Raw genomic sequence first — 18,528 nt, forward strand, 5'->3', positions numbered from 1 at the left:
AGATTGAAGAGACTGCCATCCGCGCGGTACCGGATGTAAACAGCGTCTTCATTGTTTAGGTCTTTCATGGCTTGATTCAGCATCATGCTGAAGAAGATTGAAAAGAGGGTTGGTGCGAGAACGCAGCCTTGCTTCACGCCATTGTTAATGGAGAAGGGTTCAGAGAGCTCATTGCTGTATCTGACCCGACCTTGTTGGTTTTCGTGCAGTTGGATAACCATGTTGAGGAACTTTGGGGGGCATCCAATGCGCTCTAGTATTTGCCAAAGCCCTTTCCTGCTCACGGTGTCGAAGGCTTTGGTGAGGTCAACAAAGGTGATGTAGAGTCCTTTGTTTTGTTCTCTGCACTTTTCTTGGAGCTGTCTGAGGGCAAAGACCATGTCAGTAGTTCCTCTGTTTGTGCGAAAGCCGCACTGTGATTCTGGGAGAACATTCTTGGTGACTCTAGGTATTATTCTATTTAGGAGAATCCTAGCGATTTTGCCTGCAATGGAGAGCAGCGTGATTCCCCTGTAGTTTGAGCAGTCTGATTTCTCGCCTTTGTTTTTGTACAGGGTGATGATGATGGCATCACCAAGGTCCTGAGGCAGCTTGGTCCCAGCAGAGCTTGAAAAACTCATGCAGTTTGGCATGCAGAGTTTTGCCGCCAGCCTTCCAGACCTCTGGGGGGATTCCATCCATACCTGCTGCTTTGCCACTTTTCAGTTGTTCAATTGCCTTATATGCCTCTTCCTGGGTGAGGACCTCATCCAGCTCTAGCCTTAAGGGCTGTTGAGGGAGCTGGAGCAGGGCGGATTCTTGGACTGAGCGGTTGGCACTGAAAAGAGATTGGAAGTGTTCTGACCATCGGTTGAGGATGGAGATCTTGTCGCTGAGGAGGACTTTGCTGTCTGAGCTGCGCAGCGGGCTTTAGACTTGGGGTGAGGGGCCGTACACAGCCTTTAGAGCCTCGTAAAAACCCCTGAAGTCGCCAATGTCCGCGCTGAGCTGGGTTCGTTTGGCGAGGCTAGTCCACCACTCATTTTGGATCTCCTGGAGTTTGCGCTGAAGATGGCTGCATGCGCGACGGAAGGCTTGTTTCTTCTCTGGCCAGGACGGCTTTGTAAGGTGAGCCTGATGGGCAGCTCGCTTCTTTGCCAGCAGCTCCTGGATTTCCTGGTTGTTTTCGTCGAACCAGTCCTTGTTTTTCCTGGAGGAGAAGCCCAGTGCCTCTTCAGTGGATTGCAGTATGGTAGTCTTCAGCTGATCCCAGAGGGTTTCAGGGGACGAGTCCGTGAGGCGGATTGCATCCTCGAGCTTTGCTTTGAGGTTTGCCTGGAAGTTTCCTCTCACTTCGTCTGACTGCAGGTTTCCAACACTGAACCTCTTTCTGGGGGCTTTACTGTTCCTGGACTTTGGCTTGAAGTGAAGGTTGAGCTTGCAGCGAACCAGCCGGTGGTCAGTGCGGCATTCCGTGCTGGGCATGACACTTGTGTGGAGCACATCTCGTTTGTCTCTTTCTCACACCAGGACGTAGTCCAGGAGGTGCCAGTGTTTGGATCAGGAATGCATCCAGGTAGTCTTCAGGCTGTCCCTCTGCTGAAAAAGGGTGTTTGTAATGACAAGCCGCTGTTCTGTGCAGAGCTCCAACAGGAGGCGCCCGTTGTCGTTGACATATTAGAATGCAAATTAAACAGTACAGCAGTAAATTTATTGCCCATTTTACTTCATAAAACATCATGACTTGTTTGTATCAAGTCATTCTAATTTTGAAATTCTTATTCTGAATCAAATTTCACCAAGGAGTTATCAAGCCTTATTTTTGTGACCCATTTTTACAAAATCTATTAATATATTAACTTTTCAAAATTCAGGGCTTCTGGTATTAGTAACCTCTAAGTAGGAATCCTTATACAACCTGATGCTTATAAAGGTTCTGAAAGGGAAAATGCATTGGACTGAAGTAGCTCAATTAATAGGGTCTAATGTTATGGACGAAGACCTTAGTTTTTAAAGCCTTTCAAAACAGGAAGGAATAAGGCAATCATAAAAATTGGTTATGTTACAATAACAAAGATAGATCAAAATAATGTTGGAAAAAGAACACCAAAAACTCAAGTTGTCTGACCATGCAATTACAAGCTTAGAGCATTTTTGGAGCGCTTTCATCCCTAACGTCGAAGTACTCGAGATGGCAGAGATCGACAGCATCGAGTCCACGCTGCTGAAGATCCAGCTGCGCTGGGTGGGTCACGTCTCCAGAATGGAGGACCATCGCCTTCCCAAGATCGTGTTATATGGCGAGCTCTCCACTGGACACCGTGACAGAGGTGCACCAAAGAAAAGGTACAAGGACTGCCTAAAGAAATCTCTTGGTGCCTGCCACATTGACCACTGCCAGTGGGCTGATATCGCCTCAAACCATGCATCTTGGTGCCTCACAGTTCGGCGGGCAGCAACCTCCTTTGAAGAAGACTGCAGAGCTCACCTCACTGACAAAAGGCAAAGGAGGAAAAACCCAACACCAACCAACCAATTTTCCCCTGCAACCGTGTCTGCCTGTCCCGCATCGGACTTGTCAGCCACAAACGAGCCTGCAGCTGACGTGGACATTTACCCCCTCCATAAATCTTCGTCCGCGAAGCCAAGCAAAAGAAAAGACATTACATAGAACATTACATCACAGATAGGGGCCCTTTGGTTATTCTAATCTGTGCTGAACTATTTTTCTGCCTTGTCCTACTGACCTGAACCCAGTCCATAGCCCTCCATACCTCTCCCATCCATGTCCCTGTCCAAATTCTCCTTAGATTTTGAAATTGAGCTTACATTTACCTCTTCAGATGGCAGCTTGTTCCACACTTCCAACACTCTCTATGTGAAGAGCTTCCCCCTAATCTTTAACTCATGTCCTCTGGTTTGTATCTCACCTACCCTCAATGGAAAAAGCCTACCTATGCTGTCCATACCCCTCATTATTTTAAACACATCTATCAAATCTCCCCTCATTCTTCTATGCTCCAGGGAAAGAAGTCCTAACTTGTTTAACCTTTCCCTCCACTCATTTCCTGAAGACCAGGCAACATCCTAGTAAATCTTCTCTGCACTCTTTCAATCTTCTTGATACCTTTTCTGTAGTTAGGTGACCAAAACTGCACACAGTACTCTAAATTTGGCTTCACCAATGTTTTGTACCATAATGTCCCAACTCCTGTACACAATACTTTGATTTAAGGCCAATATGCCAAAAGCTCTCTTTACAACCCTATCTACTTGTGATGCCACTTTCAAGGAATTATGTATCTGTATTCCCAAGTCCCTGTTTTAATGCACTCCTCAGTCCCCCACCATTTACCCTGTCTGCCCTTTCTTGGTTTGTCCTTCCAAAATGCAACCTCACATTTGTTTGCATTAAATTCCACCTGCCATTTTTCAGCCCATTTTTCCAGCTGGTCCAGATCCATCTGCAAACTTTGAAGGTCTTCCTCGCAGTCCATGCCTTCAGTCTTTGAGTCATCAGCAAACCTGCTGATCTAATTCACAACATTATCATCCACATCACTGATGTAGATGACAATAGTTCTAGTACCGACCTCTGAAACACACCACTAGTTACAGGCCTCCAGTCTGAGAAGCAATAATTCACCACACTCTCAGGCTTCTTCCGTATAGCTAATGTCCAATCCAGTTTACTTCACCATGAATACCGATTATCTGAACCTTCCTGACTAATCTCCCATGTGGGACCTTGGTCAAGTGCTTACCAAAGGCCATATAGACAACATTCTTAGCTTTTCCCTCAACTTTCTTGATAACCTCCTCAAAACTCTAAAAGATTAGTTAAACAACTTACCATGCACAAAGCAATGTTGACTATCCTTAATCAGTCCTTGGCTATCCAAGTACTTGTATATCCAATATCTTAGAACACCTTCTAATAATTTACCTACTACTACATCAGACTCACCGGCCTTTAATTTCCAGGGTTATTTTGGAGCCTTTTTTAAACAACTAAATGATGTGAGCCACCCTCCCATCCTCCAGCACCACACCCTGGCTAAGGACAGTTTAAATATTTCTGCCAGAGCCCCTGCAATTTTTACACTAGCCTCCCTCAAGGTCTGAGGGAATATCTTGTTAGATCCTGTGGATTTATCCACCTTTACTTGCTTTATAATAGCAAACATCTCCTCCTCTTTAATCTGTATCAGTTCCATGACCTCACTGCTTGTTGTCCTTACTTCACATGACTCTGGCCAGTTTCCTGAAGAAATACAGAAACAAAATACCTACTTAAGATCTCCCCCATCTCATTTGGCTCCTTACATAACCAACCACTGATCTTCAAGGGGACCAATTTTCTCCCTTACTATCCTTTTGCTCATAATATACCTGTAGAAACCCTTGGAATATCCCTTCACATTGTATGTCAAAGCAACATAGTCTTCATTTAACCTACCTTATCTCTTAATTGAGTTTTTTTTTCCTTGTATTTTTATTCTCAAGTACTTCATTTTTCCGATCCAGATCCCCAATATCCCTCAAAAACCAAGGTTCCCTGTGCCTGGTAACTTTTAATCTGAACAGGAACATACAAACTTAAAAATGTCACATTTGAAGGTCTTCCACTTACCTCACATATCCTTGCAAGAAACAACCTATCCCAATAACTGCATTCTAGATCCTTTCTCATTTCCTCAAAACTACCTTTTTTTCCCAATTTAGAATCTCAACCCAAGGACCAGATCTATCTTTCTCTATAATTAACTTGAAACTAATGGCATTATGATTTCTGGACCCAAAATGATCCCCGACACATACTTCTGTCTCCTGTCCTGTCCCATTCCCTAATAGGAGGTCCAGCATTGTATTCTCTCTGGTTGGTACCTCTATATCAGGGGTGGCCAAAGCACGGCTCGCAAGCCACATGTGGCTCTTTGACATGTATTATGCAATGGGGAGGGTAGGTGTCCACAGCGGGGAGGGTAGGTGTCCACAGCGGGGAGGGTAGGTGTCACCAGCGGGGAGGGTAGGTGTCACCAGCGGGGAGGGTAGGTGTCACCAGCGGGGAGGGTAGGTGTCACCAGCGGGGAGGGTAGGTGTCACCAGCAGGAAGGGTAGGTGTCGCCAGCAGGGAGGGTAGGTGTTGCCAGCGGGGAGGGTAGGTGTCACCAGCGGGGAGGGTAGGTGTCACCAGCGGGGAGGGTAAGGTGTCACCAGCGGGGAGGGTAGATGTCCACAGCGGGGAGGGTAGATGTCCACAGCGGGGAGGGTAGGTGTCACCAGCGGGGAGGGTAGGTGTCACCAGCGGGGAGGGTAGGTGTTACTAGCGGGGAGGGTGTCAGCAGGTCGCCAGCTAACTGTCACCAGCCTGCCCACTGCTAGTCACCTGAAAGCAGCTCGCCTTTGCCTTGCTGCTTTCAGGTGCCTAGGGACAACGTTTGGTGCGTAGACTTGATTAGAATTTTTTTTTGCAAAATTGCTCCCTTTGAAACAATGCTTCTTCACTATCTGCAGTGCATCAGCATTTTGTAAATAGATGATTTGCAAGACAAGGATTGGAAAATACTTTCCCCAACAAAACTGTACCGGGGTGGGCAACCTCCCATGCCAGCTGCCCCAGCCCCATAGTCCCACACTGGCCGCCCCAGCCCGGATGTCCTGCGCCAGGGGGCTGTCAGGCAGCAGGGAGTTGGGTTGCCGGGCAGCAGGGAGGGGGTTGTCAGGTGCGGGGAGTTGGGTCGCCAGCTGGTTGTCCTCAGCCCACCCCCTACTAGGCACCTAAAAGCTGCTAACCTCTTTCAGGCTGCTGCTTTCAGGTACCTAGGGGGAGCGCTCGGAAACAGAAAATATACCTCCCCGAGGTGGGTTGAGTAAGTCCACCTCGGGGATGGGTTCTCTGCTTTCAGGTGGCCTCCCAACAACCGCATTTGGATATTTTAGGAGGCGTTACATTCGGGTATTATGGCCACCTGAAAGGGGCTAACGATAGTGGGTGTGGTTTGCAATTGCGAGATTGCTACGGCTCTCAAATATCTGAAGTGTATGTTATGCGGCTCTTACGTTAAGCAAGTTTGGCCATCCCTGCTCTATATATTAATTTAGAAAATTTCCTGAATACATGAGATAAACTCCAAGCCATCCAGCCCCTTTACAGTGTGGGAGTCCAAGTCAATACAGTATCTGGAAAGTTTAAATCTCCTATTATCACAACCTTATGTTTCCTGCAGCTGTCTGCTCTCTCTCTACAGATTTGCTCCTCCAATTCTCACTGACTATTCGGTGGTCTCCAATACGACCCCATGGGTGTGGTCATACATTTCCCATTTCTCAGATCCACCCATACAGCCTGAGTACATGAGCCCTTTAGTCTATCCTGTCTAAGCAGTTGTGATATATTCCCTCATGAGCGTCCTATCGCATCCGAAACAATGGAAACCCAGAACAATGAGCTGGCATTCCTGCCACTCCTGCAACCAAATGTTACAAATGGACAGTCATAATTCCACATAACATATCTGCTTCTCCCTTGTATATTTATCCAAGTTTCCATTTAATGTATCAGTTTGTCAGAATCACTCCATGTGACAACCTAACTACTGTGCAAAAGGATTTCACCCAAATTTCTAACAAATTAGAAACCATCTTCTGCTTCTAATTTGGAAAACCTCCAATAATGGCAACAATTTCTATATCTATTCCATCATAATCCCCTCATAATTTGATGGGAGTTGGGGGTGGGAGAGATAGTGGGACTATACAGAACATCTAAACATTTTATGCATTACTCATTACGAGTTTCTGAGCTTCTATTATCATATTAAAAAGGTGAACCATAATCACTTGGCTTTCCTTTCAAAATAATCTATGGCATAAGTCCCTTAGCTTCCAGGCTTCTAACTCCTTAACCAAGTATACTACTGTAACTTTTTTAGAAGTTTCAACATCAAATAATTGGAATTATTTAAAAGGTACATTTTAGTTTACAATAATTGGAATTAATCAAAAGCAATGTTTTAGTTTACAATTAGTTTAGTAATATTTTTTGCATTTGTAAAACTAAGCAGTACAAGCAAGGAATTTGAGCTACTGGAGCATTAACCTTAAAGTGACCTCTGGTTTTACTGGTGCGTTAGCTTTAATTCAGAAAACTCTTTAATTGAAGTATCATTTGACACTAATGAATAATTTAATTGATTTCCTATTAAATATTTTATTTCATCCAAATCTAAAAAAAAAATTGGTGTTTGCTTTTACTCTTGAGTTTTCCATAGGAGTATGGATTTATTATTAGAACATTTAAGCCACAACACAAAGCTTAGTAATTTTTTATATCATGCAGCATAAAATGGAATAAGAACTAAGCTTCCACCAAATCCAATTGTGGTATTAAATTGTTCAAGGGTGAAAGGTGCAACTAATCAGATTACTCGCTCCAGGTCCAATAATACTTTTAACAGTCTCAGAAGCCATTACTACTGTTCAGGATAAAGCTACAGGGACTAATTTTATGACAAATCTAGCTCTCCAATTCTAATTTAGACAAACAATGTTTTTTTTATCATGTTTGGCATTTATTTGATAATCTATGGGTTAAAACTTAGCAGTGAGGCAACATGCTTTACTTAGAAATAAAGACTCCTGACTTCCAATGTCCTAGTTTAATCAAAAGCATATCAACTCCACTGTCTCCATGAGTCCAGTCACACATAAAATCACTTCCCATACACAGCATCTTTTGGAGCATGGGGGAGGAAAGGTCAGGGGGACGTAGCTCATGAGAACCACGTATCGGAACTGGGAATGAAGAGGGTGCTGAGGGCAAGGACCCTGGATGCTGAAGGTTTCCTCATCGTGTTGGGGGTTTGGATCTCGGCTCCAGTTACTGATTGTTTGAAATGGAACATTGGGTGGCTGCATAGGCACTGGAGGCAAATTCACAGACACTCAGTGACTCTGGGGGGACTCCCTTTTGTTTCTCTTTCTCCGATGGTAAGGGGCAATGCAAATGTAAAATCTTTGCTTTAAGGCAGACTAAAGGCAATTTTCTGTGTTATTACATTTCTGTTTCATTACATTACAATAGTGTTTTATCTGATCAATGTCTGTGATAATCACCATATTAGTAGTTTTTATGAAATTCACAAAGATTTCAATATCAAGCTGACAGATTGCATCAGGATTAGTTTGATACACTATATTCCTCAAAGTGAATATTTTCAACAATTTGCTCAAAAGCTCATACCAACAATGAATGCTCCATAAGTTTTCCTAATCATCTTTGTATCAAGGCATAACTTTAGAAAAACATATCCACCACATTTTCATACTCAAATTAGAATCATAGAAATAGCATTTGTTCATGCCAGGAAGCCTACTCTATCTAGTCATTCTGGTCATATACCTTTTGCATGTTGTTATCTGCCTGTAATATCATCTCTGGCAGCCCAATTCAGATATTAACCACTTTCTGTGTTCAGAACAAGGTGAGGTTCAGGGACAGTTTCTTTCCTGGTGTTTCCAGACTCTTGAAAGGGCCTTCATTAATGATACCCTTTCATGTTTTAACTGAACTTTTTCTCTGTAATATTAAACTCTACACTTTTGTTTACATTGTACTACCTGGTGCACTAAGAATGGGTTGACTTGCCTGGATACAAAGTTTATAATTGTATCCTGATTCTTGTGACAACAAAAACTTACTTATTACATCTCCTTTAAACCTGTGCACTCTAGTTTTAGACTTTCTTGCCCTTTAAGAAGGTTATATCAATCCTATTTAATTTTATAAACTTTCTATAAAGTCCTCACCCTTCTAATATTCCAGTGAGAATAAACACAGCCCATCCAATCTCTCCTCATACTACAGCCCTGCACTCCAGGGTGCATCCTGTTGAATCTTTTCTAATATTCCAGTAAGAATAAACACAGCCCATCCAATCTCTCCTCATTATACAGCCCTCCACTCCAGGCTACATCCTGTTGAAGCTTTTCTAATATTCCAATGAGAATAAACACAGCCCATCCAATCTCTCCTCATACTACAGCCCTCCACTCCAGGCTACATCCTGTTGAATCTTTTCTAATATTCCAGTGAGAATAAACACAGCCCATCCAATCTCTGCTCATACTACAGCCCTGCACTCCAGGCTACATCCTGTTGAATCTTTTCTCTACTCTCTCTCTCTCATGACCCCGTCCTTTCTGTAGTGCAGCAACCAGAATTGCCTACCTTAAATAAGAGCAATCCAATCAATATTTTGTTCAACTGCAACCTGACATCCCAATTCTTATATCAATATCTTTGCTTATGAAACCAAGCATACCAAATTACTTTTCCACTACCATATATACCTGTGCAGTCATTTTCAGGGAGCTTTGGATTTTCTCCCTTAGTTTTCTCTAATAATCAACATTGTTGAAGACCTTGCCATTTATTCTATATGTTCAACCTGAATTTGACTTTCCAGAGTGAACTACTTTACATTTTTCTGTTATTTCTTTCATCAAACTTTCCAGATTATCTTTGTTCTGCTGTATCTTTAGACAACCTTCTTCACTCTTACTTCACCAGTTTTCATATCTGTTACGAATCAGACCACCTACATTTTTATCCATGTATATGTAAGTACAAATAACAAAGGACATGCATCTATCCCTACAAAGCACCTTTTTTTTTTTTTTTTTTAACAGATTTCAAGTCAGGAAAACACCCATCCACTACTATCTTCTGCCTCCCATTAATAATCCAACTTTAGATTCAGTCTGCTAACAAGCCTCCAATTCCTTGTGCCTTAATCTTCTAAACCAGCTGACCATGCAAGACCTTGTCAAAAGCCTCACAAACTATGTCCACTGCTCCATCAAGTACAATGGAGCTAGGTGAAGGAACTGTGGAGAAATGGGCACAAGTAGCTGAGATGCTGAGGGAAACATACTAATTTAAGAGTTCTTCTCATACTCACCTTGGATAAACCAGGTCGATACCTATCTCTGTATTGAAGTGCATTTACCCCTGCAACTCAGTTGAAAGCATTATGGATGCCAGCAGCAGAGCCCAACTACAGTGCGAAGCAAGTAAACAGTTTGAACAGCATTATTATCTGATTCATTTGTGTCCCTTACAACAAATCAGTTGTTTGGTCAGTGAGCATTCTTATCACTTCAAATCAGCTTCTACTGCGAAGGTTGAGGCCAGAAAATATCGAGCATTTTTTTCCTGAATAACGGCAGTTCAACAAGGCAGATTAAAATGGATATCCAGGTTCAGCTTTGTTCTGTTTGAAATATTGCTATAGATTTTAGGTGACTCACAAAATTATTTTTAGACTAACTTCTAAAATATTTAATATTTCCCAACAAAATTCACATGAATGGGGATTTTACAAATTTAATAATCAATGAAACATGCAATTTCCTTAGTTTATTTTAATTAAGGCTGGGGATTCAACTCAAGGACTACTGTTGCTTTATGTTTATACAAATCTTCAATTTACTAACCTTAAAAATACATGACAAAAATTAAGGAGGTTTCATCTTTGGCAGGAAAGCAATGAAACAAATGTTCACAAAGCATACTTAAGAAATAACCCCTATACCACAAAACAATTTTTCCAATCTTCGGCCATCATTTAAGAATTCAAAGATTCTTAATGTTATTCTACTATCTAGTTATACCTATCACTTCTGTTACTTTTCATGCAAAGAATATCAAAATAAATAATTACAACACAATATTCAAATAAAACTATAATATTGAAAAATGGTTGCCACTAGCCTGCAGTGCTACAATTTGAGTACATAGATAATCTTCAATAAATTAAAAGACAAACACAAATCAGTTTTGTTGAATTCTTTGGCTCATTTGACACGTTGATTCAGTGTTTAATTAGCATCTAACTAAAATACTTCTTAATAATTCACTCTGATCATGTTTTACCATGCTTTATATATAGGTACAGAACTAACATAAAAATAACTTTGACATTTCATTTTTTCTTTTTTTACAAAAAATCTTTATAAATATTTTAAAAATGTGTACAAAGCATTTCTAAGGAGGACCAGAGCTGAACACTACACAAATCAGAGTTCAAAATAAAAGACACTGTACCATTTAGTTCATGTGATGTTTTTTTTTTCTTGTCATGTCAGTTTGTAAGGCCTAACTGATCTAACGGTATACTTTGTGCTCTTCACTTATGCAAGGAAGCTTGCAGCTGCATGTGCAAGACCAAAACAATAATAAAAGTCTGCAAAATGGGAATGGATTCATCATTTTTTTTTAGATCTACAGTTTGACAAATCACAGTGTGGACATACACACTGTGGGGTTTTTTTTGGTCTTTAAGACCTAAAATTACTTTCCTTATATAATCATAGTGGTATTAAAAATGGAAAATGCATAATGAAGTGAACTTCCACCTCATCACCAAAAGTCCCAGTTTTAAATCGACGTAAATGGGAATGTTACTTATTAACTACTCAAGACTTATTGGCACTCAATTCTCAAAACGTCTTACATAATATGAAAGACAAAATTAACCGAAAACATTTATACATTAGAATAGCAATTTTTAAAAAAAATTCTACCACAAACTGAAAAGCACCCTTGAAGTCGAAGAGTGCATTTTACATGAAATTAGAGCTTTAAAAAAAAAACAATTAAATATCTCTTCTTGTTAACTTTTAAACATGTCTTAATGTGCACCTTGTGCCACCATAATTATTTTCAAAGTACAAACTACAATAGACCTTCCTAAGTTCAAACTAGTCATACTTCAAAATAAATCTATTTCCTAGTTTCTAATGCAGTCATCTTTCCAGGAATACCAAATGCCTGTTCTCAATATTGAGTAATGTGCTATTTTTCATCGCTATAAGTTTTCAATGCAGTCAACAATATGTTATTTCTGTTCCTTTACAGTCACATTATCAGCATTCCAATATACTATTTACTGCTGCTTCTAAGATGGAGTCCGTTTCTCTGACACCTTCATTATGGTCTGGTGTACATTTTTCTACATAGTTCTCCACAGGAGCTAAGGCTGAAAAATGAGGAGTTTCAATTTCAGATGAGTTATTTTTGTTGATTGCACTATCAGAAGGTTTCTGAGCTTGCTGTAGATCCAAAATGCTATTGATTGCACTCTCCAAATGTTCATGGAGCGATGTGTCACATTGACCTTCTTTTGCATCTTTATTTTGCACAGATGTAAACTCTTGCTGTTTAGAATTTTTAGCACTTTTGTCTTGTGACTGGTCATGCCGAGGCAACTGTGAGTCACCTTCATCATGTTCCAATTTAATGGAATTATTAATTTGATGAATACCAGGATTCTGTCCTTCCTTCATTTGACTTTCAACAGAGACTTTATCACAAGAATTACTACTGGTATGTTTTTTTTCCATGTCGAATCTATTTTCTTCTTTGTCACAAATCTGGAAAGTTCCAACAACAGGTTCACAAACTTTTGTGCTTTGAATCTCTACAAAATCAGACGAAGAACTAGTATTACTTTTACTACCTACATTTCCAGAATCAGACCACTCTTGAGATTTTGAAGATTTACTTTGTGTTCCAGCTCTGGAAGTTTTTTCTGGTTTGATTGTTAATTTGAGCTCTTTGCTGCTGTTGTACAATTTATCAATGTGAGGACTTTCAATCGGAGAGTTCATGGCCGCCTTGATTTCACTTGCCACAGAAGAAGCTAAATGGGCCAATCTTGAAGGTTCACTTTTTTGGCTGATAGTAGTATTCTCTGATGTAGACTGCCTGCTGTTAATGCCTGAAGACTTGTGTAGCATCCTATCAGTAGTTAATTGTTGTGTTTCAGCAGATTTTACAAAAACAGATGAAGAACAGCAAAAGTTTGCCAAATAGCCATCTAAGTAAAGGGAGGGAAAAAGTGATAGGGATTACCGCAATTGAACATTAAATCAACACTATGGTATTGATGTTTGCTGAGTTAGAAATATTTAAATTATGTTAAATACAAAAATGTTCCTGATTTAGCAATAACGAGCCAGTTAATCTATAATGACTAACTTGAACACGGCAGATATGGACTCTGAGAATGGTTGTACATTCTTAAAAAGCACTTTCAAAACACTCTCACTCTATGAAATTATAGCCTGCATGTGGTTTTTAAGCTTTAATGAATGTATAAAATGTTGGAATATTACCTTTATTACTAATGTAATCCAGCATGGCAAACATACTGGCATTGTTAGCATTGCAATGTTGGTATGTCAATGACAAGTCTTCAGTCTATTAAGGTAATTATGCACTCATTTGCACTTGTTAACATAGACATGTACTATGCACTCTTGTCTCTCCTGGTAAGAAATTAGATGTGCTGAAGAGAACACAGGTATCCAGGCTGACCACTGTTCATAAATTATTTTAACAACATAAAAAAAACTGCACTGTTTCACAAACCATTCCACTTGCATCCCCTTTAATGGTTGACGTTATTAAAATTTGAATTTTCTGGTCTAACTTGTAAAAGTATTCCTGTTCCTCAATCATCTCAGGACCTCACTACATATACAGTAAAACCACTGGTATCCGGAACTCAAGCAACCGACAAAAAGAAAATTGAGGAAAATAATTTTTTTTAATTAAAATAAATAAGAGGTAAAAAAAATACGTTTAAAATTGTAACAGTAAATATTCTTTGAAGTAACACATAAACCTTTGATAAATATGAGATAAAATATTCTACCAGCAGAGTTCCTTAGCCTTACTTTCCTCATACCAGCTATTTGAATAAAGTTCTGTGAAGCACTAATGGCATCACCCAGGATGGAGCTGGTTGATACCGCTTACCATTTGGGGTGACTCTCTTAAAGTGCCTCCTTAGTAAGAGTTGCCCTGGTCAGAGTATCTGTAAATTGGCGGAGGGGACAATAATGATTTCTAATGTTATTGCTCGACTTTCAGGTGGCTCTATGGAGGGGGAGGAGCCTGCAGATGCAACGTCAGTTAAATGTTCTCAAAGAATGTGACTGAAAGTAAAGTAAAATGCTTCAAGGTTTAGATATTCAAGCAAGTGAAGTTTGTTCAGAGTAAGTACAGTATTTTTGTCTTTTAAACTATTTATTCTTAACAAGGTATATTAGGTATTGTAAGAGTAAGTCTCAAGCAACCAGAAAATACACTTATCCTGCATCTACCAATCCCCAAAGGTGCTGGATACCAGAGGTTTCACTGTGTCTATTTTATTCCATTGTAAACAAAGATACGACAATCATCCTCCACTAAGTTACTTTACATTAAAATAGGAATAATCAGGATCTTGACAGAAGTTTACAAATTTTAACTTTTCAGAATTGAGTGTTAAAATATATTTTTTTATTCACAATTCTTTATACAATATCACTTACCACGGTCCTCTAAGGAAAATCTTTTATCCTGAATAAGGGCTACTTTCTCATCTTGATTGAACACTCGATCAATCATAACCATTTCAGCAGAGGGATTTACTCGCTAAAGCCAAAAAAAATAAAGATTTTTTATAACTTGACAAAATAATGTTGAACTTTTATTTTCAATTACTAACACACTGAAATATTGATAATGCAATTTTATTTTTGATTCCTGTGGCATACTTTTCCCATTACAAAAATACATGATGGACATTGTTCAACAGATAGTCACATTTTAACAGTACTTACCATTGCATCATCCAACAACAGTTTTCTATACTTGCTAAGCATCATCTGAGTTCGCTTTAGCAATTGCACAGATATATCTTCAAATTCATTATCCACTGGTTAAAAAATGAACACAGTTAATAACAATTGTCAATTTCAAAGCACGATGGAAAAATTAATTGCATTCAGGTGCTGATAGTACTGCCCAATGGATTTACTCATCTCCCGACATTCAGTTAGACTGAACTCAAAGGAACCGAGTGTGCAGCATCAAGTTCATCAGCCAGTCAATCCTCTAACACATTTGGTGCTAATAAACATTTCCCCTTCCTTCTCTAAATGACCAAATAGAAATTCTTTTTCAACCTTATTAAATTATTGCAAGAAGCAAAGCCCCAAATTCTCTACTTCTTTACTACCTAAACAAGAATAAAAGCCTATTTCAGCTGAAGGGAAAATTGGGTAAGCTTGGGTTGTTTACTTTGATGTGGTGGATGCTGAGGGAAGGAAGTTGCAGTTTCATGGGAAGGTGTCTTCCCCTTCATGATGGTTCCATTGTTGTATAGGGTAAAGAACATGATCAAAATTCAGATAACATACCATCTAAACTAAATTGTAAAAGGATTTGAGGGGAGAGGAGGTAACAAAAATACCCCATGGGTGTTAGAAATGGAACACTTTCTGAGAGTGAAAAACTAATTTCATATAAAAAGTATCTGGATGCATTCTTGGTGACCTTTCGAGTCACAGACTTAATGCTAGGAGGTGGGATTATGTTGAATAATTCTTTCTCAAAAGACACAACTGGCTGAATAGACTTTTATTGGATCATAAATTGTTATAATTCACTGGAGAGGTTCATCCTGACTCAGATGATTTAAAAGGTGGGCCTAACAATTCTCTATCTCTACTATGTAGTTATTGGGTAAATATTTCTTTGTGTACTCCAGAATGTACTGATAATTATATGTCCAAGGCAAAGGCCAGGTCTGGGTAAAGAGGACCACTAATTATGGCTTGGAGTAGGCAAATGGGGGTAGGGGGTGTTGCGAGGTGAAAGATCAAATCAGTGGAGTGATAATTACTATTGTGGGGGGAGTGAGCAGCAATGTTAGCAGTTACCTTACCTGAATTCTAGGCAGAATGGTGCAATGAAAACATAGTTGTTGTCAAGGTGACCACCAAAGACCAAATGGCAACATAATCTAACCTTGCCAGCAATGTAAAGGAGCATTACAATGGATATTCTGCAGTGCTGCAACAGGTATTTATTTAAAATTAAATCTTTACGTGTATATATATATGTGTGATTATTATGTATTGCAGCTTCAACCAAGATCCTATTTTCAATTGATAGGGCTGGGATAAACAAGAGCAAACCAATCAGCTTAGATGTTTATCTCTACATTTAAATATTCATTGCAGTACTGGAACAACATCTAATATCAAGACAGGTCCAACCCCATAAATAAATAAGAGCAAACCAATCAGCTTAGATGTTTATCTCTACATTTAAATATTCATTGCAGTACTGGAACAACATCTAATATCAAGACAGGTCCAACCCCATAAATAAATAAGAGCAAACCAATCAGCTTAGATGCTTATCTGTCTACATTTAAATATTCATTGCAGTACTGGTATAACATCTAATATCAAGACAGGTCCAACCCCATAAATAAATCGCTGCCTTAAAATCGTCATGTGTATTGTTACACTTCAGAATTCTTTAATCATTTTTATTTCTTTTCAAAATATTTTTATTGATTTTCAGTAAATAATAAGTTTGTACAATACAATTATGGAATGTGCTATATAAAAAAAGACAAAGAAAAGCACTGCAAGAATAATCATACATATGAATTCCCAAGGCACAGCCATAATAATGAACATGGTAAATTTAAATGTATTAAAATAATCATTTTCCCAAAGAAAGGATCTTTTTTAAAAACGGCACATTACGGATTTTAAAAAATCTCAGAAGTTGAGAAACACAGAAGCAAAAGATGCTGGAATTTTGTTGTAGGAGGTGCTAGGCATAAATACATTAAAAACTCAACTATTGGCACTCAAGATTTTAACCAAAAAAAGGGCAAATGTGCAAGGAATGGTCGGAACCTTAACCAGAGAATGAAAAATAGTTCAAAATTCAGAGTTTTTAAAAGTTCATTTATTATCATGTAACTGTACATATACAACCCAACAAAGCATTTTGTCCAGACCACGATGCACACAGACACACAATAATCACATATATAAATAAAGATTTAATTTTACGTGTGTGTGTGTATGATTTACTCAATTAGAGGATACTGTCAATCAATTTCACAGTCTATGGAAAGAAGGTAGTTCCCTGCCTGGCAGTCCTGATTTTGATGCTCCTGTACCTCCTACTTGATGGTAGTGGGTTAAAGATACTGTGTGCTGGATGGAAAAATCTAAAATTTTTTAAGCCCTATTTAAGCAATGTCCCAGTAAACGTTGTTAATAGAGGAAAAGACCTCGATAATCTTTTTAGCCGTTTTGATTATCCTCTGAATTGACTTCGAGTCAAATGCTTTGTAGTTACCCTATGATGAAGCCACACAAGATGCTCTCAATTGTACTCCTGTAGAAAGTTGCCAAGATGGGGGCTGGTAGCTTTGCCCTCTTCAAATCTTCTAATGAGTTGTTGTGGGTCCAGGATAGGTTATCCTTTATATGCACACCAAAGAACTTTGTGCTCTCCACTCACTTCAGGGTGGAACTATTGATGTTTAATGGAAAATTGTCAACCTTCATTTCAATTTTAAATTTAAATCATCCTTCTGAAGTCCACAATCATCTCCTTTGTCTTGTCCATATTGAGACACCAGATTATTGTTCTTGCACCATTTTATGAGACTCCCAACCTCCCCTCAGTAATCCAACGCATCGTTGTCGCCAATGAGATCAACTATTGTTGAATCAAAGTTCAGATTTATCATCCTCAACCTTTCTGATTCTGTTTGAACTGAATCTGGCAGTGCAATCACGAGTTAGCAGTATGACCAGTAGCAGGCTGAGCACAAACCCCTGAGATATGACAATGTTCAGCCTGTTGGGACATGAGATTTTGCTACCAACCTGGACTGACTGTGGTCTTTCAGTCAAGAAGTCCAGAATCCAGTTGCAGAGGGGTGTCGAGTCCCAGCGAGGACAGTTTATCCACCAGCTTCTGAGGTATAATCATGTTGTACACCAAGCTGGAGTGAATGAACAAACAGCCTGGCGATATGGGGCATTGTTCTCTAGGAGGGTCAGAAGGGAGTGGAGGGTCAAGCTTTAGCATCATCTGTCGACCGGTTTGGATGGTAGGCAAACTAGAACGGGACCAATGTTGCTGAAAGGTGTAATTTGATACGTTCCACTACCAGTCGTTCAAAGCAATTCATAATCATTGAGGTCAGTGCCACTGGACAGTAGTCATTCAATTCAGTTACAGACAACAGAGATCTGTGAAAGCTGAAGGCAGTTAAACAACAAAGAATTAATAATAATTTGACTTGAATCAAGTAAGGCAACCTACTGAAAAGGAGGGAATGGCTTATGTTCCTTATCTCTATGCTATTCATAAAATCAAGTTATTTTAATGTAAACAATAAATTTAATCATAATTTCTGTTCTGCATCTTCAAAAGAAAGCAGCTTAAGAATTTTTATTGTCTTTTTTTAACCATCAGAAACCTTCATACAGGAAATACCTGAGCATCTAGTCAAAATTATCTATTAAATCAGAATTTATTGTCATGAACAAGTCATGAAATTCGTTGTTTTGCAGCAGCGTCATGGTGTAAACATTCATATTATAACCATTTTATAACATTACTATTAAAAAAAGTAAAAATACTAGTGCACAAAAAGTAAGGCCGTGTCT

General features: G+C 39.3%; 1 protein-coding gene across 4 annotated transcripts in view; it reads right to left on the reverse strand.

Moving 5' to 3' along the window:
* Positions 1-10,392: 10,392 nt before the first annotated feature.
* The window catches only part of bicral (BICRA like chromatin remodeling complex associated protein), a 50,578-nt gene continuing 42,442 nt past the window's right edge, over positions 10,393-18,528 (reverse strand). For all 4 annotated transcript variants that reach the window (XM_069931151.1, XM_069931152.1, XM_069931153.1 and 1 more), the window contains 3 exons: positions 14,656-14,750; positions 14,365-14,467; positions 10,393-12,863 (listed from right to left, as the gene is read on the reverse strand). In XM_069931151.1, the coding sequence (XP_069787252.1) occupies positions 11,911-12,863; positions 14,365-14,467; positions 14,656-14,750 (1,151 nt within the window). In that variant the 3' untranslated portion in view covers positions 10,393-11,910. The remainder of the gene's footprint in view (positions 12,864-14,364; positions 14,468-14,655; positions 14,751-18,528) is intronic.

This window comes from Narcine bancroftii, chromosome 4, assembly GCF_036971445.1.
Source record: "Narcine bancroftii isolate sNarBan1 chromosome 4, sNarBan1.hap1, whole genome shotgun sequence".
Taxonomy (NCBI): Eukaryota; Metazoa; Chordata; class Chondrichthyes; order Torpediniformes; family Narcinidae; genus Narcine; species Narcine bancroftii.